At 35.8% G+C, this 21,747-nt stretch overlaps 3 protein-coding genes and 1 long non-coding RNA gene across 7 annotated transcripts in view; 2 read left to right on the top strand and 2 right to left on the bottom strand.

Moving 5' to 3' along the window:
* The first annotated feature begins 34 nt into the window (after positions 1–34).
* On the top strand, positions 35–3,013 carry LOC117604922 (coiled-coil domain-containing protein 22 homolog). 2 transcript variants are annotated; one of them, XM_034325541.2, is made up of 7 exons: positions 35–174; positions 884–1,055; positions 1,142–1,442; positions 1,515–1,759; positions 1,836–2,261; positions 2,343–2,783; positions 2,875–3,013. In XM_034325541.2, the coding sequence occupies exons 2-7, from the start codon at positions 1,008–1,010 to the stop codon at positions 2,992–2,994; spliced, it is 1,581 nt and encodes a 526-aa protein (XP_034181432.1). In that variant the 5' UTR covers positions 35–174; positions 884–1,007; the 3' UTR covers positions 2,995–3,013. The 2 variants fall into 2 exon arrangements, with proteins under 2 accessions (XP_034181432.1, XP_034181431.1); XM_034325540.2 differs by lacking the exon at positions 35–174 and adding an exon at positions 484–662.
* A 69-nt stretch (positions 3,014–3,082) lies between these two features.
* Positions 3,083–5,164, bottom strand: LOC117604924 (uncharacterized). Its single transcript, XM_034325542.2, has 2 exons — positions 3,999–5,164; positions 3,083–3,909 (listed from the first exon to the last, which is right to left on the bottom strand). Exons 1-2 carry the CDS (start codon positions 5,055–5,057, stop codon positions 3,625–3,627), a joined length of 1,344 nt encoding a protein of 447 aa, XP_034181433.2. The 5' UTR covers positions 5,058–5,164; the 3' UTR covers positions 3,083–3,624.
* Positions 5,165–5,488: 324 nt separating this feature from the next.
* On the bottom strand, positions 5,489–20,012 carry axo (axotactin). Of its 3 annotated transcripts, XR_013062207.1 has the most exons (31): positions 19,694–20,011; positions 17,503–17,692; positions 17,001–17,355; positions 16,341–16,672; positions 16,101–16,258; positions 15,873–15,976; positions 15,442–15,794; positions 15,214–15,382; positions 15,030–15,145; positions 14,859–14,965; positions 14,447–14,792; positions 14,114–14,391; positions 13,733–13,970; positions 13,437–13,667; positions 12,967–13,374; positions 12,694–12,897; positions 12,220–12,619; positions 11,110–11,357; positions 10,762–11,040; positions 10,497–10,696; positions 10,139–10,436; positions 9,919–10,069; positions 9,644–9,809; positions 9,397–9,553; positions 9,047–9,225; positions 8,349–8,775; positions 8,179–8,258; positions 7,486–7,644; positions 6,819–6,904; positions 6,280–6,334; positions 5,802–5,885 (listed from the first exon to the last, which is right to left on the bottom strand). XR_013062207.1 is itself a non-coding variant. In XM_076688364.1 (30 exons), exons 4-30 carry the CDS (start codon positions 16,657–16,659, stop codon positions 5,737–5,739), a joined length of 5,976 nt encoding a protein of 1,991 aa, XP_076544479.1. In that variant the 5' UTR covers positions 16,660–16,672; positions 17,001–17,355; positions 17,503–17,692; positions 19,694–20,012; the 3' UTR covers positions 5,489–5,736. The 3 variants fall into 3 exon arrangements, 2 of the variants coding, with proteins under 2 accessions (XP_076544479.1, XP_076544478.1); XM_076688364.1 differs by lacking the exon at positions 6,819–6,904 and having other exon boundaries at positions 5,489–5,885; positions 8,179–8,255; positions 19,694–20,012; XM_076688363.1 differs by lacking the exon at positions 6,819–6,904 and having other exon boundaries at positions 5,489–5,885.
* The window catches only part of LOC117604926 (uncharacterized), a 79,106-nt gene continuing 68,922 nt past the window's right edge, over positions 11,564–21,747 (top strand). Inside the window, exon 1 of the long non-coding RNA XR_004581530.2 lies at positions 11,564–11,831. This is a non-coding gene — a long non-coding RNA (uncharacterized LOC117604926). The remainder of the gene's footprint in view (positions 11,832–21,747) is intronic.

Below are 21,747 nucleotides of genomic sequence, written 5' to 3'. Positions count from 1 at the left end.
CAGCTGATGATGTTGACGCGTACCAAACGTAACGCACGACTCCGCGGAGTGCGGACCTCTCGCCGCGAATAATTGATCTTTACTGTACCAAGTGAATTTGGCTACAAGTCGACTGGCGCATACGCTGCGCTAAGATGGCACATAAATACAAACACCTGAATCTTCTGAATAGTTGTAAGTAAAAATAATAAATATATATTGAAATACCTATATTTTGTTTCTATACAGATGTGTTCCATTACCTTCTAAATTATTTAATATATATGCGATATATCTATGTAAATGATTTAAATCACAATAAACTGAAACCCTTATAACCTTTGTGTGCTATTGACTTCTTTCTTTTGTAAACAATTTTTGTTCAACTTAATTTGAATAAATGTATTGTAGATGTAAGTTGAATTATATAAGTTTTTAGATAAAAATGATTTATGGTATAAATGCGTATTTCATGTTCACGAAAGTGATAATTTCTTACGCCATCTATGTAATTGTTCAGTGCACAAATATTTGTTCACTCGTAGAAAGGTTAGATTTGTGAACTTCAACTTAAATTTCTAAAGATACGATAACACTAGAGAAAATTTTAGAATTTTCACATTTTTACAGATGATGGAGGAAGTTGACAATATAATTATTCATTCATTACGTCAAATAGGCTGGTAAGATTTTAAAATTGAGTAATACTTGTTTGTCATATTTGATATTTACTGACAACCGGTTTTATAAAAATAATGTGGGTGGTACTGTTATCTATATTCAATGTTATACCTTTGAATTGTAACATATTATTTTATTTTTTATTCAATATTTATGTAATGACAATCTTCATTTCTATGCTTAATGATTAACATTAAGCACATAAATATTAACTATGTTTCAGTGACATAGAAGAGGGTATAACAAATCTCAGTGGTTTTAACACAGAATTAGTGGTAGAGGCAACAATAAAATGCTTGGATATAATAAAACCAGGTCTTGGATTATCTACTGTTTTACCTATAAATATGGCAGCCCGTTTTCGACTGGGTGCCACACTTGCTCAAGCATGTTCAGTAAGGTTTAGAACATATAAACGAATGTTTTAATTATTTATGTAACCATTATCCTACCTTTGTTGACACATACTTTATAAATCTAGGAATTAGGATACAAAGGTGATATTGGCTATCAAACATTTTTATATAGCTCAGAAGCTGACTTAAGAAAAGTTTTTATGTTTTTGATTGAAAAACTACCAAAAGAAAGTGATAAGCCCTTAAGTGAACCAGTTAGCAACATTGCATTATTAGAAAAATCTATAGCAACAACAATAACTCAAAGCTTATCAGCCTCTTGGTTACCACATTATTGCCATACAAAAGGATTTAGAAACAGAGGAAGAGCAAGTATTCCTTACAAATCTGTGAATTTAGAAATACCAAGAGTAGAAGATGAAGAAGGTAATATTAATTATTACTAATAGTATTTTATAAAATATAATACATGTCTCATAAAATTGTTGTCCATTGTAGAATATAAAGAATATTTCATACATTATCTACAGTCTGTTCCTGAACAAATCCAAAGTGCACCATCTGTTTTACCTTCTTTGATATCCTACAATGCAAGAGCTACTTGTTCATATTCAATGAATATTCTTGATCGAATAAATTGGTTGAATGAGCAGTACTGTAATAAAATCACTCAGGTTAATACATCTGGTGATGTTAACGTTTTGAATACAGTTTCAGTAAAAAATGCAACATTACCCTCCAAGGTAAGAATTAAAAAGAAAAAATTACATTGAATAATATTTATACGATGCGATATATTGTGATTTGTCATTATTATAGGAATCTCAGGTAAAAAATAACGGTACTATCGAACCTACGCTTGCGAAACAAAAAATTCTTAAACAAGTAGACAAAGTGAAAGAGCAAGATTTAAAGGTAGAAAAAGTAAAGATTGAATGTGAAAATTTCCGAAGCAATATAGAAGAATTACAGGACGTGATTAAAAAATTAACTACCAGTGTGAATCAAGTAACCATAAATTATCAAAATGAAGAAAAAGAATTAACAATTAATGAAGAACAGAAAAAAATTAAAGCAAGAATCTACGATCTGTTACAAGATGGAGAAGAAAACATTAAGAAATTAGAAGCAGCAATTGAAATTAGTACAAATAAATTAATTAATTTAAGTAATCAGTGGGAGAAACATAGAGTACCGCTAATTGAAAAATATAGACAAGAAAGAGAAAAGCATTCGACGAAAGCCGTAAGTATTGCTATACTAGCAAAACATGACATTAAAACTATATCTAAATTCAGAGTTACATATATTTTGTAACACTTTTAGAGCGCGAGTCAAAAGAAACTGGATGAAATCAAATTGTTAAAAGAAAAGAAAAAAGAACTTCAAGAAGAATGTCGCAACAAAGATCAACAATACTCGCAATTAGTAACGGAAGTTCACAAACTTCCTAAAGAAGTAAATAGATCCGCTTATACTCAACGAATTTTAGAAATAATTAATAATGTTAGGAAACAAAAAGACGAAATCAACAAAGTTTTAGCTGATACACGAGAAATTCAAAAAGAAATCAATACCCTTACCGGCAGATTGGAAAGATCATTTACGGTTGTTGATGAATTAATATTTCGAGACGCAAGAACAAATGAAGCATCAAGAAAAGCTTACAAATTACTAGCCACACTCCATTCTGATTGTAGCGAACTTGTGAGTTTAGTAGAAGAAACTGGTGCCACTATACGAGAAATAAGAGACTTGGAAGAACAGGTAAATAATATCCGTCGTTAAAAACTACTTTTACATATTTTACAAAATATCAGGTCTTATTGTATGAAATACATTCTTTTTTTTTCTCAAGATCGATTCTGAGTCTACGAAAAATGTTGGGGCAAATCTAGAGAGGATAACTGCTGATTTGAAACAAATGAAGCAAGAGACAGCAGCATTAACAGCACAACTACAGAGTAAAGCTTCGTGATCGTTATATAACATGTGATACTATAATATAAATTGTAATAACAACGACCAGGTAAAACTTTAACTAAAAACTAAAAAAATATATATAATTCGTTAAAAAGTTGTTTATGAGATAAACAAAAATTCAATTTTAATCTTTATAGGACATTCCTTATAAACGAGTACGATTTCGAAGACCAAATTTTATAGTCTTAAACAGTGCAGAATTTAAAGGTAAACCTATTAAGACTAATTGCTAAATGTGTGCTTTGGTTCAAACTTATAAATATGAAATATGAATATGATTGAACCAAGCATATAACATAACTTCATTTAAATATTAATGCTCAAATGAAACATCATTTGTTACAGAGCCTAATAATTTTTTAGCATAATGTTTAAATGTACAATTAATTTTCGTATTTCTCAGAAATAAGCACCTACAAAGAAAGCTGTTATAAATCTACATACTAAATATTACAAAAAAAAAAGTACTTTTAAGCGATTATGTACAAAATATAAAAGATATATCACACTTAACATATATTTCTTATTTCTTAGCCTCGTGTTTCTTATAAAAATGATTTATAGAAATACGATTTATTATATAGTCTGTCAATCATAAATATATTAAAAATTAATTTTTCTAATTTCAGATAGTAGGTGGTACATATTCTTCCTCGTGTTTTAAGTCTCTCAATTTTTTTGCAGCACGATGTTTTCTGAGAACCCGGTCCATTTCCTTCTTCTCAGCTGTCTCAAGCCTCTCTATTTCCAGTTCCATTTCTTCTTCCTTTTCAAAGTAAGTTAAAAATTTTTCACGTTCTTCTAAATCCTTCTTCATTTCATTTATATTTTGTATCCTAGCCTGTCTATTTATTTCTTCTAACTGTTTGTTTAGAACTGTTTCTCTTTGCTTTTCCCATTCGGTATATTTCTGAAATATTAAGAATTGATTAATTGCATAAATAGTTAATATTTCTAACTATATTTAGTATACATTTTTAACATAATATTTTCTATTACTTTCAACTGTTCATTCATATCAATTTCAGATTGTTTATTGACTGCAGATTTAACATTATTTTCTAATACTTCAGTCATATTATCTTTACATAATTTTTTTTCTTTCAATGCATTAACTTCAGACATTAAATTCTCTAACTCATTTGGTATTTGTTCTTTGGGTATATGTGCATTATCTTCTCCTATCAATGTGAAAACCTCATCATAAACAATATCTTCTTCAACTTCATCTTTCCATTGTTGTATTAATTTCAATACATCCTGATATTTTTTATATAATATCAAACCTCTTAAACAACAGGTTCTTCCCAATGTGTTATTCATAGCTTTACCTTGAAAAGCTAATGTTTTTCCTACTAAATCCCTTGGATCTGTGAGATCAAAGTGATCATCAAAGTAAGGATTTCTAAGATAGTCAACACGTACTTTAATCTCTTCTTTAGAATCATCTACTGGCTCTGGTGGTTTTTGCCAAACATCAGGATTTTCTAAATATTTATGACAAGAATATATGGATAATGCATTGGTTATAGGATTTTCAGTGTCTTCTTGGAGCATGGGTAAAACAGCAATCTTAGCTGCATTAGCATAATCCTTCTTCTTTAGATATGTATCCATAAGAATATTATAACAGAGAGAATCAGGGAAAATACCATAATTGAGTCTGTCGTGTAAGATATTTACAAGGTCTGTAGTGCAATCATGATCTAACAAAAATCTTATAACTGCATGGTGTGTTGATTCTAAAATATTTGTTGCTTCTGCACTTAACCTTAAGTGATGAAGTGTGTAAAGCAGTTCCTCGCTCTGATGCTTGTCCGCGATAGTATTCGCAAATATATCAATGTCAACTGCGCTAACTTTTCCTTTACTAGTAAAGTTATGGTCTAAAGTTAGAAACAACTGTTGCGGGTTAACTTTTTTCAATAATGGTAATTCTAACCGAGCTTTCCATGCTTCTTCACACCGGTATGTTTCAGATAGAAATGATCGTTTTTGTATCACTGTTTTGCAAACCGTATGGTACACTTTTGTACCAGAATTGAATAGTTTGAACATCTTTTATTCTATTTTTCTCATTAGTTTTTAATTTAGCAACATCCACCCTAGATTGGGTGGTGAATATGTGACTATTCAGAGCACAATTGATTTGGCGATTTTTGTCTCTGCTGTTTCTTGTCGGAAACAGCGGAAACTATTTACCGATTTATATTCGCCACTTTTTAATAGATGGTGTGGTGTCAGTATTCTCTGTTTCAGAAAATCGATCGGCAAGCTGCTGAGTAGTTTGCGCCGTTTTTGTATAGATGCTGCTGGGGTCGAATTTAAAAAGTGTTTAATTTACGGCGGTCTTTTCTAAATATTTATCAGAAGACAGTTTTTAGGAAACGATACCGAGCTGAACGCTACGATTCGGGAAAAATATGTTATTCATTTTCAAAACGTTTTGTTTGCCTTATTTTTGAAGGAAGTAATTTATTAAGCAGGGAAATGATGTGTCAAAGGTAAATCGTACTTTCGAAATAGAAAATAATTCGTCAATTATTCATTTTCATATTTGCACTTAACAAACATCTGTTATCAGGAAGTTACTAAACTATATATAAATATATCATCATTTTATATTTCTATTTATCACTGCACAGGATTTGATCCCGGTGTTACGATTATTACTATTATTCCTTTTGCTTCCTTTTGAGTACTTAAGTAGTACAAGATATCTTTCGAGGGTAAACGATTAATCCAAGGATAGTATCGATTCAATTGAATTTCTATTATTCACTTGAAATTTTCCAGCTCCAAGATAGTTCAGTGGATTTCCAAATGCTCTTCGATCGTCTGATAGATAGATAGGCTGTAGATTGACAACCAAAGGCCTTGAAGGATCTAAAAATTTACATATATAAAGATTCTCAGAACGAGTAACACCTTGAAAATTAATATTAATAGATATTTTACTCCCCCTTAATTAGTTAGGACTATTGAGCAAGGATCTATTTGCTTTCTTTTCTCACTTTATTCACCTCAGTTTGTTATTACATAAATCGTTATTTACATAAGAATATTAACTAACTGTTTGATTGATAAATTTACACTTCTATCGAACACAGTTTCGGTTCATACAATTTATATACGTTTTTTGTACTTAGGAGCTTCTTTGTCTTAACAACAACAACATAATTAAATATATTTTATATTATTTAGAAGAGAAGAGGGGGAATATTAAAGTATGAATAAATTCGTTGAGTTTGTCTTTACAAGAAAGTTAATAGATACTGACCTGAAGAAGTATCTTGGATTGTCCATTGTTGTTCAATTGCATTACGAGTAATCGCCTGAATAAAGTGAAAATTCTATTTTTAAAATAATTTTCTCTTTGGAAATGCTGGCGAGGATGTTTTATGAAAGAAACAAATGATTATTAACACGTCACAAATTTAATTGAAAAAAAACAACATTTTCAATACCATGGAATATGGATAATTAGTGTTTTAATGTGTCTGATTACACGCGTCTATTTCTACTGCTTCGCTCGACGTGTTAATATCGTTTTAATAATTAATAGTACTTCGATGCAACGTGCATATTAATCATCTGATCTCATTGTTGCAAAAATTGCGTTCATGATTCATGCAATATTGATTGATGAATGAAAATCCTAAAATTCTAACACTTGTCAGTGTTAATAAATCTAAGGAATCTGGTCTGCCCCAAGAATATCCTAACATGCAGATGTAGATTACATTGTTTTGGAGACTCAGAAAGCAGAAAGTAAAGAGAAGGAACGATGCAACAAGCTTTTTGCGATAATATTGATACCTCTAGATTTCGGATTGGATTTTCGTGTCATCGTGTTCAGGATTGGTGTTTAACGACTCAACACTTATCCTAGGTGAACTTTCCGGCTGAAATGATCACATTTTTCAATTATGTTTCTTCTAATTCTGCAAATTCTTGATTTCCTTACAATCTCCATGCCATGATTATTTTTCAATAAATGTTTCATTCATACAGGAGCGCGTTTGATGGGTTTTAATGGAATGAGATGTAACAAATTCTCAAAATTGATTTTTATTTGTTGTTGATGTAACATTATCAATATTGCATATTTATATAAAAAAAAAAGAAAATGAGAAACATTGATAATGACAATGAAAATGAATAACATTGATGTAGTGAGTCGTGATTTGTTTCATTCCAATGAAAGGTTTTTATTGTTGGATATAAAGATTGTTATTAACATTGGCATAGCTAGGATTTTTTTTCTAGGGTGGGCTAGATCTCATAGAATTGTGGAATTGTGAAATTTTTAAATCTTAAGGTTTTAAGATGATGAATCAATTCCACATTTTTAGAGGATTGAGTCCATCTAGATTCTACCTAGTTACGCCAATGGTTATCTATATTCTTTATACCAAAGATCTTTATACCTTTCAAGGATAGAGATCTATCTGTTCAGAGAATAATTTCTCGAGGCTTTTCTTACCGATTTCGCGAAATCTTTGTCGTCAATAAGCTCTGCTTTCGATTGATCTGATTCTTCCTCGTTCTGGTTATCTTTCTTTGAGTCGTCTTCATCATCTTCTTCTTCATCTTCTTCCTCACATTCCTCTAGTTCCGGTTCCTCTTGCAAATCCTCCATCGACTATACAAACGATTCAATATTAATATTATTTGTTTCCTGCATTAAAGTCTTGCTGTATATTATCAAAAATCTTATTATGCTGTTATCATATGCAAAATGTAGTATTAAAAAAGAAAATCAATAATTTTTCTTCTTTTGGAATATTTAAAATCATATTAATTAACAAATATTCAATTTGATCTCTTTATGGAACTCATTATAAACAAATATCATTTTATCAATATTAAATAAACTTTTTCTGATATAAAAATAATTCTATATTCTATATTAATATCTTCGAATTCTGTTCTACTGGGGTTTCTCTTTATTTTGCAAATTTTTTAAAGCATTCCAAAGCGAGCTTGCAAAGTAGACAAATTTAACTTTGCAATTATTAAATTATTTGATTGTAAAATTCTATCGTTCTTCATATATTTAAAATAGTTTAATTTTCTTGGAATACTGCTTAATAATTTCGCAGTGGAACAGCGTCTATTTCGCAAGTTGCTTAGAACTTAATACATAATTTTTATAAAAAAAAGAAAAAATCTTTACGAATGGATTTGGTTTCGGAGGTTTAGTGATGATGCCTGTATTTACCCCTAGGAGCTCCTTTTTCTCTGGTTCTTCATCTGCTGCAAAATCAAAATGACTTTTGCTTTTTTGGTTTCCCAAAACGTTCGCGTTGATCATCCAATTGAAATTCCGATTCGGAAAGTGCTTACCTTTTATATGAACCCTTTTATCGTTAACCAAGTCTTTAGCTTCCGCGTTGGTCAGCGGTTTATACTCCTTGCTAGTGGGCTTTACGTGGGTACCGTTGGGTCTTTTCTCGTCTTCGTTCACGTTCTTAAAACCCACTGTTTTTACCCCACTGGCTATCGTGTCCGTGTATTGTTGCGATTGCCATCTTTGAGAGCCAGAGGGTGAAACTGACGTACTACTAACGCTAGCCGCTCGTCTACGGCGTCGGTCTTTTCTTGCGCTTCGCCAGACCTCGTAAATGCATCCGATCACTGCTGTTACGAACACACAGCACAACGCGATGAAGATATAAGTACCAGCACCTTGTTCCTCTTGAGTTGCATCCGAATACTGAGACTTGTATAGTATTCTTTCAGGTGGATCTTCTACCCAGGCTCTGTCACGACCCTTTGGCAAAAAATTTGCTATAAGAATCTTGAAACTTTCATAAATGAAGTTGATTCACTTAAGGCTATGTTAGATTCTTAGATCCTTAGATTTTTAGATTAATAAATTCATAGATTCTTAGATTTTTTAACCCTTTGGTACCATGACCGAGTATAGTAGAGTGTCCTAAGGGAGGCTACACCCTGAGGTCCACTTTCCAGGAGGTCCCCTCCTAAGCTTTTCATTTTCTATGGCAAAAATAAATCCACAAATAAATAAATAATTTCCTTACCACACTGTCGTTTCTAGGAGGGTCGAGGCCACGTGGTTGAGCATGAAAGACCGCGCACTGAGCGCTCCTAACTCCGGCAGGTATAGTCGCACGGACGGTTTCGCTGCCCTGTTTCGTAAATAGCATATATTCCTCGAGTGGCTTCATGCCAGGTCCCCCGTTGATCGATACCACGACGTCTACAAGAAGAGGGTATCCGTCATTTCGAATTCGCAATGTGGCTGACGATCGTTTTGTCTAACATCAGAAAGACAGTATTCTATTAGAAGAACGCTCGCGTCGTCCTCATTCGATGATCGTTTTACGAAAGACTTTTTTTTTCTCATCGATTGATTTAACGTGTCACTCACTGCTCAGACATCCGGTGTATCCTTTGTATGCGCTGAATCTCGAATCTGTTGTGTTCAGACCGCCTAATTGGATCTCTGTAACACCTGGACTCTCGTCCTCGTCGTCTCCTAAGTTTAGCACTGGAATTGGTAATAGTTGCACTGGCTCACGGTCGATCTATCAACAAAAAGAATGAATAATTATTAGAAGAAAATAGTGGTAAATTTAAAATTTGAATTAGAAATTATTAGAAAATTATTATTATACCAGAAGTGTAGCCGTGTTGTTATCGCGAACGTAGTAGACACTGTGCCGAGCACCATTAAGAAAGTTCCTATCGTTGAGACGTACTCCATGGGCAGAGCCTTCTCTGTCTTCCTCGAAGATTAATTGACCTTCCGACGTTAGAGCAACCAGCAGATAGTAGCTTCTTCTGGAAAAAAAATCATTCGAAAGACATCCAGAATTCGTGGAGATTTTTAAGAACATCGTCCACAAAACCGTGAGAAATAAATTCAATTAAAGGATCATTGAGAGCTTACTTGTTCTCTGTTTGCAAAAGCAGGAGCGCTGTGGTGCGTTGTCGAAGTTCATTAGTGGAAAATGCTAATTGAACCTTCACTTGGCTAACTTCGCCAATCAGATCGAATTCGCGTTGCAAAACGCTCTCGCCGCTAAAGTCTGCTCCCTTTTCTAACAGAAAATGAATTAGAACATTTTCCGGAACATCGATCGATAATTAAATATCAAAATGATCGATACCATCGGCGCAATGTTCCCCAAAATAGGACGTCAGTTCGCAGTTGCAGGATGACTCCTGTCTGCCGAAATCCTCGGTGCAGATTCCAAGATTCTTGCAAGGCATAGCATCGCACTTCATCTGACAATTGGGAAGCACACCTTTGCTACCCTCGTGATTCGCCTCGTTAGCAAGGTTTGGTAGATCGACGAGGTACTCTCCGATCATCAGTCCGCGTAGACAACCCACGTAGCCCATAATCAGCGCACCCTCTTTGCCAACCCTCAGCAAATCGTCCGTGTCGAAGCCTCCTAGATTCACCTATGTAAGATCGCTGATCATTGCGTACATTCGGTTCGATTCGAAAGCCCGAAATCTCACCTGGAAATAGTTGGTGGGTGGTGCGGGTGGCCTCTGCGGCGCCAGCACCTCCTTTTCTGGATTTATCCAAGGTTTGTTGGAATACGCGTCAAGCAACACCGGTGTTGCATTCAGGGTGATGTTGTACTCGTTTACATGTAGAGTTGTAGTTTTTTCTGTGCGAATTATCGCGATTTGCACTGATATCCCTGTGTTCGCCCCTGGAAAATGGCTCGTCAAATTTTCTGAGTAACAGACAATTTTAAAGCGTTGGAGGATTAATTACCTGGATACTCAACAGTGATATTCTTTATCTCATTTCCAGCATTGAATAAATAGACGATGCTCGTTCCATTAGAAATGTAAAGATGAGCAAAATTGTTCAAATGATCGTTTGCATATAAAATCAAGGAATGAGTGTCGTAAGTTCTCAGATTGATCAGTATATTCTGTAGTAGTATCCCCTTCAACAATAGTTTCTCTTGATCATCTTCATCCGTGCCGAAATAATTTTTCTTCAGAAAAGCTCCTTGTGACGTGAACGTTAATGCCTTATTGTTAATATCTGAAGAATTTTTAACAATGAAAATCAAGTTTATTTTTATTAGAATGAGAATTTAGTGGAGAAACTTACTCCTCTCGCAAAAGGTGCCAAGATGAGCCCATCTGTTCTCGCAGACGCATTCGAAATTGCTCCATAGCTCTACGCACCTGGCTCCATTTTGACACTTGTTCGGTTGACAAGACGGTTTGCAATCTTTAATAATTTCTGATAAATGGACCGACATGTAGCTGTGTATGTCCAGGATCTCGCCATTCACGACGAGACCTCGGAAACAACCGATAAGTCCTTGTCGAACCGAGGAAGTTCTCAAGTGTTCCCTAAGAAACGTGTTTAACCGTACAGTTACATATTACATATTACGTGAAAATGTGTGTAACAAGAAAAGTGTAGCGATAAAAGAAAAGAATTTGGGCCCATTCGTACTAGGGTAGTGGCACTTCCCTTGAATATACTCTCGAGTCACTCGCGTGAACTGCGCATGCGCGAATTTTCCCCCTCCCCTCGGCTAGCGAGCCGCGATCGAAGGAGCTTGGGATCGATGCGAAAATCGTCATTGGTCGGCGAGCCGGCTTAGAAGCAAGTTTACTTAAGAGTTATTATTAAAGACGCGCACTTGTAGAGGTGATTCCCGCGAATGTGAGCATTGGTTGTTAGTTGAAAATTAAACAATTTTGCACACGTCGACGGGGATCGCACACGGCATTACCTGCGGAGAAGACTTTCAAGTGATCCTAGCAAGGATGCGACATACGTAAGAACGTGAATCACGGCTGGACCCTTACGAATGACAGGTTAGTGTAGGTTAAGCCCGTCAAAGGGATAACTGAGGAATTCCGATATTTTAATTCCCGACGACAAATCTTTGTGTATATCGAGTGCGAAAGGCGTTCCGGGGAAGCGAATGTAACGGTAGTGTTGGAATTTGTTTACGTTTTTCTGTATGTTTACAAAATCGAATGATGCGACAGAAGCAGCCAACGTAGGATTTCTCTTACTGGAAGGATTATAAAATTCCAAGAATTGTTATTTTTTTTTGTACGTAGGAGCCGAACTACGAAGTAAGTCACGATCAAACATTTCTTTTCCTCCTCGCGAGGCAATAGCGAATAAGCGGTTACATGAGTTTATATTAAAAGTCATTAGAGAGTTATTTAAAAATAAGAAATATAAACTACTCACGCTGTAGCGCCCCCTATGAACATAGAACCCTCGAATGGTCCAAACTCTTCTTCAGGCAATAGATCAACCATCTGAAAGTCAGTGTTAATCATAAATCTGACGTGATAGTCATTATAATCGATCCAGATCTTCTGCCACTCTCCATTGTTCAATTTTCTTCTACTTTTCACTTCCAACTCTCTGATGGTACCAGTATTCAGGGTAAAATTAAATGTCAAGCGATATTCCGAGGTCAGAGCCACCATAAAAGAAGGATAGTTGCTTCTGATAGGCGGTTGATATAACAAAATAGCTTTTTCCCCAGTTGTTCGAAAACTGAAAGCTATGTCTCCTTTTCTCCATCCTGGTACCTCGATATACGACTGCGAGGTCGTAAATGTTACTACATATTTCTGTGTATCTAAAAAAGTACAAAAATATTTTTTTTTATAATTTGTTCATTATATTTGTTATTTTAATTAAATAATCTCTTACTCGTTTCGACACATTCCAATGGACCCAAGGTAATTCGACCTTGTGCATCCTCTTCGAGGTCTCTCTGTTGTAAGAAGACCATCCCTGTGATACCTAAAGAGTCTGGGGTCTCGTAGTAGCCTTCGTCGGACAGCCATTTACCGGCATTTCCGGCGGAAACATCACAGTTGCAGCTTAGGTTTGGATCAACGCAGGTTCTGTTCACTGAGCATGGATGCAAACAATTATAAAAATTCAAAAATTATAGCAATTATCTTAAATTCTGATACCAACTTCCACATGGACAGGAGCCTCTATTAACGTTTCCAATGTAATCCACAGTGGTACCTTTGGAACTTAAAAACCAGGTAGCACTGTGGAGTTCTAAAGGTGCCTTATAACAATCATATTTTACATATTGACTGCAGTATAACGAGTGTGAGATCAATTCTTGGAGCATTTCTGCAGTGAACTGTCTGTATTTTATGTTGAAAGAGAAATCAGACTCAGCAATGGATCTGACGTCAACTTGGGAGGGTAAATTATGTTCCACTATGGTTTTGGTAGAATCTTCGATAGATTGAAATTCGCATTTCACTAGAGCAGGTGGAAATCTTCCATTTCCATCGATGTCGATTTTATATACATCGTCCTGGGTGTATCCTAGCAAAGCCAATTCCTCGCACGTCTTTCTGTATTGAGCTAAAATTCCAAATATCATTGTCATCTAAACTGTGTTCAGAATTTCGATCATTCTCACTCACCGAAATGACAATTTTTGCCGATGTAACCGGTGTCGGTGCAATCACAGGTGATCCTGTCCTCTTTCACCGAGCATTTCCCTCCGTGTTCGCACGTGTTCGGCCTGGTACAAGGATCGACGAACTGGCAGTTGTCCAAAGCCACTTCCCCGATCACTCTTTCGGTGTTGACCACGTATCTGGGCTCTATCCTTTCGTCGTTCACTCGTATCTCCCTCATACATCCAACCAAGCCTGATCAAAATACACACACGTATATATTCACAGATTGATTCGATCGCGTCGATTCACAAACTTACCCGCGTTACTTTTTCCACTACCGATGATAACTTTGTCGCCCATTTCGAATGTCATGGAGAACAGTTTGCTCTGTTTGTTCCTGTAATCGACCAGGACGCTCAGTTCACCCTTCGTGTAATTCAATTCGACCGCGTGCCAGGACGTGTTATGGGGAAATTTCACCGCTGCTGAGACCGTGATGTTTTCCGTTAGAACGGGAAATAATTGGAAACGAATCTCGTCGTTCACCAAACGCAACTGGAACCGTAGGAAACAGTTCTTAAATTAATTTTGATTTTCATGGAGATATTAGAATGAAATTTATCTATTTCACGATTTTAAAGAATTATTGACAGGGGTGGATTAATCTGAGGGGTAATAAAAATTTATTTTCGAGTTACCTCCCAATATCCAAGTCCACGGTTGCTCTTTACCTCCCCTGACGCGACCACCGCTATGGGTTTCGAACTTTTGAAATCAAAGTTCAATTTAAGGGAGTCGGTTCGAGCAATGGGCCACCAAATGTGACTCCCAGCGAAAGGATACGTTATGGGAATCACATCCACATCCGCATCGTAGTACTCTGGTTCTAACACCCCTATGTAATGTACCATGGGGTTGGAACGTTTTAGTTCGTAGATGATTGATTTGTCGTTGAAGAAAACGTATTTTAAGGAGCCTAAAAATGATTTAATTAATATTTTATTAACGTTGTGAAAATTATTTTAATGTACCCGCAAAATTATTGTGCGAAAGGAGGCCCTTCCTTTTGTGCAATTCCGGTCCACCGCCTATGTAAATTTCTGGATCGATGATCATGTTGTAATTTTCCCCGGGCACTTCAAGTACCTTTATCTCGTCGTCTAAACTAACGAAAACTAGAGATCCATTATGAAATATCGTTAAATTGTTCCAGTGATTCGAGGTGACGTAATCGCCTAGAACTGTAGCGATTTTCGAGTTGTGTCCGAAGTCTAACTCGACGTGAACAGATCCATTCATTATGGAGGCTGCTACGTAATGAGGTGTCCCATCGATTTCTCCAGATGCGTAAAACAGGGCTGAATCGTCCCATTTTGTCTGGACAAAGGATTATAAGATTGCATAAAATTGATAAGCCTCTTTATAAGAGAATCAGTGATTTACCTTGAAAGCAAGGCTTATCCTATTGACAGACGAGTGGACCCTGTCTTTCCAGTCGTAAACTCGAAAGGAAACGTAGGAAGATCCTCTTAACGTTAAGATTGTAGCCGCTGGAAAAAATCAATATTCATATATTTTCATACTTTCTAATTTCTAATTAACAAATTTACATACTGTACACGTCGCAACGTTCTCCTTCGTACTTGGTCCCAAAACAATCGCAAGTTAAACTATTATAGTGATTCACACACTGATTGGAGATGAAACAAAGATTCTCTTTTGTTCTGCATCTGAAATTTTCCCCAAAATTAAGTCATCGTATTTCTATCACTGATATTACATTTTTCAATGATCTCACTTGTCTATGCAGCCCTCCTTCACGTTTTCGTGCTTCGTCGCGATCAGTGGTTGAATCGGCAACAAATCGCTTGCCGATTTGCCCGAACTAAGAACCATATCTCTTATGCAACCCACGAAGGATTCTATTATGTACTTCACGCCATGTAATCGTTCCTCTGAACTTAATCCTAGGAATAGATGGAAAAATTAATTTTTCCACTTTGTAACTAAGAATTGATCGTTTTACCTCCAATAAGGACGACGGACGCAAGTTCTTCGGACACCCCATAATTGACCACGTGTTCCAGAACTTTGAGCGTCGTCTCTTCCTGTTTGTCGTCCACCCTGGCGATCAATTTCGCCCCGTGGACGTCGATCCTCACCAGAACACTGTGCCATTGATCCCTGTTCAATCCTTCACCCACCGTCAGACTGGTCGATCGTTTCCCGAACACGTGAACCACTTTCAGCTGACCTTTTTCAACGATCACATAAAGAGCGTAAGGATCTAGGCTCTCTGGTCGATCCTTCACGCTGTGGTAGACCAGCAGACCATGGGGTAGTTTTGTGCGAAATTTGAAGGATATCTCACGACACAGCCTGTGGATTCAGTCAAATTTTTCTTCTTGTTTGAATATTCAAACTTCTGCAGCTTCTGCAATGTGCAGAAGTACTTACCTAAGTTGAAATGGTTTTATACCACTGCCGTCGAGTTGAATGAACGTGTTGCTCTGCGCGAACATGAAGGTCTTTTCGTACCCAGATTCCATGAAAGTAAGTTCCTGTAAAATAATTCTTCGACTTTATTTTACCACCAGGGGTATCTGTTACCAAGTTAGTCGTGATAAAATGAAACCGACGATATTGAGCTTTCGTGTATTTGGAAATATAGGAAAATTTGGTTACCTTTCCCCTTTTGTACTTTGGCACGGGAGGTTTCGTTGGTTCGGGGGGTGAAAAGGTTGGTCGTGGGGTGACGGCAGTGGTTGAGGGCAGTGTGCTTGTGGTTGTCGTGCTCGTCACAAATACGCTTCCCTTTGTGACCAAATAAGGTGGTAAAGTGTCTAAAAACAGTTACATAAAACATACAAATATTTACAATATATTCTAATTTTTTAATGGAAAAGTGGAATTAATATTCCTTACGTTCTGGACCACCCACGCAGTAATGAAGACATTCAGCTTCCGAATTGAAACGATTCTCATTTCCCAGACAGCCACCGTAAGGGAAAGTCCTGCATTTTCCTTCAGTCTTGTTGAAAGTCCATTTGTGAACCCACTGTTTGCACGGACCTGGCTCTTGTTTAACGAGACACCTGTCGGGAAATGTTCTTTTCGTGGTGGTGAATAGATCTATCTCGTCGGACAAATCCATTTCCGAGGAATCGGTCAAGTTCGCTAGAATCGTTCCATAAATGTTCATCCAAAAGAGGATCCTGAAGATCCATTTATTGCGCTCGTTCATCGTTGTTGTTTCGCTGAAAACGAACGTAGACGTTCTTCTGATCTTTGCTTCAATTATTTCTTTATTTATAATAATATTTTTTCCGTTAGAAGAAAATATTCCAAATGGAAAAATTTGCATAAATATTGATTAGAAGTTAGATTTGCAGTACCCGATAGATTTAAATCGCATAAAATTATTGTGAATAAAATTCGCTCTCCAATGAGTTTGAAAAGACGATCCTGAAAGAGTTGAAATGAGGAGAAAGAAAGAAGAAGGCTGAGATCTCACGTGCTAACCAATCGGTTCAACGACGATGTTTTTCTGCGTCCTAAACATTGAGGACGCACGAATCTGCGTACCTTGATGTGCCGTGGTCCAAACGAGATCGCGACTAGCCCAAGAGGACAGGATGTGACGTCAGAAGGCCCCCGACAAGCACGACGGCGGCGGCTACGAGTCAATTGTCTTCTTTCGCACTGGCACACAACGATAATCCGATCCCACACGAGCGACACGCGTGTGCACACGCCGCCATCCACCGTCACGTCACGTTCGGCCACGATAAAGCGTCTCCTCCTCTCCTTCACTCGATTCACCTCCTGTCTTCACCACCTTCTTCTCTCCTCCGGTCGCCAACGACCCTTGTTACGCTGCCACCTTCGTCGTCATCGTTGATGATTATCACCCGATGATTTCAGTCACTTCGAACTAACTCTGTTACGAACGTGTTCAACTTCGAATCATTTTCGATACTCGAAAGGTTTGAATTTCTTTTTGTTCAATTTTAAAATTAAGAGATTTCTCGGGGGATGATTGACACTTTGAGATGAAGTTAAGTGAAATTTGAAATTTTTCAATTACCAAACCTTGGCGCGATTAAGCCGTTTGCGAAGTTTCAAAGGAAAGATTAGAACGTTGATCGATGTACATCATCGTCTCTGTCATCGTCACCACCTTCGTATCTTCCTATTCCACTTCTTCTTCTATCCGCTTTTCCTCCAAGTTCTGTTGATCCTCCTTTTGCCGTTGCCACTGTCGCTGCTTGTAGCAACTAGACACTAATTTATTAATACCACTCCGACTGTTACTCTCTCTTATTCATCACGGTTTATTGACTTTCATTGCGATCACCGTCATCGCCGACACGTTTTCGCATAACCCTTTACTTGCTTGTTTTTCTATTCTATTGTTTTTTTTTATTTGAACTTTTAATGTTAATTCTTAGCTTTACTATTATCTTGGAATTCAGCTATGAATTAGTCAGAGGTTCTTCATGATTTTCTTTTGTTCGAATTTTTAGCTCTACAATTCAGCTTTATAATTTCTTTTTTAAAGAGGTATTTCATTTGAATGGCCGAATCAGGTTACTTATTTTGAGGCAACAAGGTAGGACACTCTTCACGGGCGCTCCTTTCGTCTCCGGAGAATCGATATATCGAGCAAACCCCAGTGGGTCATTGTAGTAGCCAGGTTTTAATGGGAAGTCTCGAGGAAAAAAAAGAATGCCTGCTCCTCCATTTACGTAATGAGCAATCAAATTTCATATCATTATATTCCTACTCTTCTTAATTATTCATTATCATTATTTTATAATAATGATCCACCGAAAATAAAACGCAATCTAACTAACTTGGAACTAAATAAAGATCCTTTTAATTAAATATATCATCAAACTTTGTAGTAAAAAAAAAGATAAGTAGTAGAAAATTAATTTACAAAATTAAAACTCATCAATATTGAATTACTTTTATTTCCATTTCAATTTTCATTTCGAACGAAAGAAACGATGAAACAGCTTAAAATAAAGGTTGAGAAATGCCTAAGAATACAGATAAGAAATAGAGAAAGAAGTTATCGGTTACTTTAATGTATCCATATCACGAAGGGAGAGTCAACGAATCCCAATTCTTAGAACAAGAAAGCAATCCATTACTCATAATTCGTCTCTACCTTCGGGACAGTTTTCTCGAAGAAAAGAGTCTGCTATGTGACCGGAAATCACGTAGGATGCTACATCGATTTTATCCTTTTGAAAGGAGACGATTCAATTTACATAAGAGGAAGTTTATCTCCTAGAAACAGGACGTTGGGCGCGCATACAAATTTCAAGTATCGGTATTCAACTAGAAACTTGTCTATACAATAACATTTTTTAAAAATAAAATAATATATTCTCAATGCACAATTTTTTTTATATTCTAAATTCTAAGGATTAAAGAATTATTTAAATTTGAAAAATTCGAATCGCGTTCAACTCTGTTGATTTAATTATTGTTTATTGTTTTGCACGTGATAGAAAGAGAATTTTTATACATCGCCTATCGTAACGTTGAACAGACTGATGCAAGCAAATACGAAGCATCGTTTAAGTGAATAAGAGGTTAGCGTGTGCGTAATAATTCGTTGTGTATACAGTTTTGAAAATGCTCGGATTAAAGATCGGAGACGTGTCGGTATGAAAAGTGATCGCTTCGAACCGGACGCGAAGATTTTCCCTCGGTTAGTCTGCTCCATTAACCGAATTGAATCTTTAAGGACGACCTTGTAATTGCCGCGTCTAATAATCGCCGTGCATTTGAGTCACTTGGGTCACTCGGACCCAAGTCACTCGAGATGCGTCATCCTTTTAAAATGTACCTTCAGTTTGTCTTTCGTTTTCTGTTTGACACCGCGTCACTGTTTCAATTAAAAAATTGATTTATTTAACTACGTACCTATTTTTTCATTTAAAGTGAGATTTATTTTAAATTTTAAAAAATAAGAATTTTCTATGCATTTGCAGAAAATATTTCACTTCGTTTGAAACTTTAATAGTAATTTGAAGTATTTTTGCAAATATAATGATATATCTAATAGAATATGTTTAATAATGTTGAGAATTGAGGTAGTTAGCAGTGTTTTAATTAAATTTCAGCAATAATTCGTGTCATTTTCTTCGATACGCGGACGCATCCGCAACTCTAAATCACCTACTTCCTCTCATCACCATCGTGTGCGCACTAATTTCTCTAGATCTAATAAATCACACAATTTCAAGAAATAAATTACTTACACTTTTCGAACATAGTCGTTAGATCGTCACCGAAAATCAACACAACACATTTTGATAAAACTTATCGGGGACCATTCACTCGCGATAAATAAAAATAAACAAGCGATTGGTTAAAAGATTTATAAGGATTTTCTTTTTAATGTTAGAGTTAGAGGAAAATAGAATTGTTGGATTATTTTTTGGATGATGTACCTCTGGAAGCACGAGGCGCGTCGGGATCGCGCTTACGACTGACACATTAGTTGATTCTACGAGCCTCAGCTACAGGCTTTTCCTCCACCCACGCAGCCAACCGCGTATCAATTGAGGGTACTATCACGAGGTCTAGTTCTGTAGAAGGTGTCTCGGAAGTGTCCGGTTAACTGGTCAGTTCCTTTGCGAAACACCGGTCAATTGATTATTAAGAATTTTTTTGTTGATCATTCGTCAACGCGATGGTATATTGACTCCCCTGTTTTTTAATATCTCTGTTTTATATTTATTTTTCAAAAAATAAATGTAATGACGTAGTAATCAATTTTGGGGATTGAAAATATTTTCCTTTGTTAATTAATGATAGAAGAGTATTCGTTTCTAATTAATTGGGAAATTTTTTCAAATTAACAGAATATAGATACTATTGAATGAGATATAGATTATATTCCATAATAATTAGTTTATTTATTATACAATTTCATGAATGGAAAATGAAAATAAATGAAAAGATTGATAGGTCACAGCTGTGGACGAAATGCGATCTTCAAATCCTCGTCTAATAACGCGCTGGATGCGTATGGGGTCAATTTGTCTATTATCTTGTTGTCAGATTTATTTATTACACTCCTGACGTGTAGTAAATTCTCGCCCCAACTATATAGTATGCAAGATCTCTTTCTGTTTGAAGGTTGTTTAAAATACCATCAGAATAAAATTAAATCCAAATGAAGCATTGCTATCTTATTAATTATTTAGTTAATACAAATTACAGAATTAATAACATTTCTGTAATAAATAATTCGGGTACCTTCACACCCCTAAATAGCCAATATCGATCGATAATACTTCGAACGATCCAGTTTCAAACGCTTCAAAAAATATTATTGAGTGCAGTTGCATCTTTTGTGCAACTTGCAAATTGCATTGATTCTAATGTGTTGACAGGTTTTAATTAAAATCTAACGCGCGACTGTTAATCGTTCTCTGCCGATTATTGAACTTAAAATTCGTCGATTTAACGCATTTAGCAACGGCTTATTAAACGACTCGTAATCATTACGCGATAATTATTGCTAAAACGTTTGACCTACATGCGTTGTATTTATCTACAGGTCGCGAAATTTTAATTTTGCAATGTAGAAATTATATTTAACAACTTGTAAAAAAATTAGCAAAGTTTGATGATTGAAACACAAATGTAATTTCACTTTTATTTTCATTTTTCTTTCTTTTTGGAATGAAAAAGTATTTGTCTCTTCTTTATCTCTTTTCATAAATACCAAACAAATTTATAGGAAAATATCAGAGGATAGATGAATAAAATGTACGGGAAAGATATTTTACAGTGGATAATACTGCGATGATTAAATGAATAATTTATTTTTCTGATCGTTTCACGTATTAATACATACGAAAATGTGAGAATGCGCGTGATTACGTAACTGCAGTTGCATAATTATTTAATGCAAGACACATGTAATGAAAACATTCATAGTGTAAGCAGAAAATGTGGAGACAAGGTTGCCGTAATAAAGTAGTCGAGTGGAATTTAAAGTAGATTGCAACAAAAGAGCACGTGAGAATTGCATAAACTAGTGGAACAGGTTTTTAGCCAAAAGCAGGAAATTTCTTATACTTGCATCGGAGTTCAGACAAGAAAACAAGAAAAATGAATTTAATAAAGAGGTATATTGACGCGTTGTGCAGATAAGCGGAAGGTATTAACATTTTACTATGGAGACTTTTAGAAATTAAAGGAAATAACATTGGCGTAACTAGGTAGGGGATAGGCTACCTTCCCCCAAGGTGGACCTACTCCTTCACCATTTTAAGATTTTCAGATTCCAAGCTGCTAAAAT

Source organism: Osmia lignaria, chromosome 5 (assembly GCF_051020975.1).
Source record: "Osmia lignaria lignaria isolate PbOS001 chromosome 5, iyOsmLign1, whole genome shotgun sequence".
NCBI classification, from domain to species: domain Eukaryota; kingdom Metazoa; phylum Arthropoda; class Insecta; order Hymenoptera; family Megachilidae; genus Osmia; species Osmia lignaria.
The sequence above is the reverse complement of the archived record's forward strand: the minus strand, read 5'-3'. Positions and strand labels throughout refer to the sequence as shown.

What these genes read in the sequence shown, in the direction of transcription:
- axo (XM_076688363.1), bottom strand. Translation starts at nt 16,659, where the DNA reads ATGAACGAGCGCAATAAATGGATCTTCAGGATCCTCTTTTGGATGAAC. An exon ending in TTCATAGGGGGCGCTACAGC is followed by an intron (nt 11,358 to 12,219) that starts GTGAGTAGTTTA and finishes CACGTTTCTTAG; the next exon opens with GGAACACTTGAGAACTTCCT. An exon ending in CTTTTGCAAACAGAGAACAA is followed by an intron (nt 9,810 to 9,918) that starts GTAAGCTCTCAA and finishes TTTTTTTTCCAG; the next exon opens with AAGAAGCTACTATCTGCTGG.
- LOC117604922 (XM_034325540.2), top strand. Translation starts at nt 610, where the DNA reads ATGATGGAGGAAGTTGACAATATAATTATTCATTCATTACGTCAAATA. An exon ending in TCATTACGTCAAATAGGCTG is followed by an intron (nt 663 to 883) that starts GTAAGATTTTAA and finishes ACTATGTTTCAG; the next exon opens with TGACATAGAAGAGGGTATAA. An exon ending in CACTTGCTCAAGCATGTTCA is followed by an intron (nt 1,056 to 1,141) that starts GTAAGGTTTAGA and finishes TTATAAATCTAG; the next exon opens with GAATTAGGATACAAAGGTGA.
- LOC117604924 (XM_034325542.2), bottom strand. Translation starts at nt 5,057, where the DNA reads ATGTTCAAACTATTCAATTCTGGTACAAAAGTGTACCATACGGTTTGC. An exon ending in ATATGAATGAACAGTTGAAA is followed by an intron (nt 3,910 to 3,998) that starts GTAATAGAAAAT and finishes TTAATATTTCAG; the next exon opens with AAATATACCGAATGGGAAAA.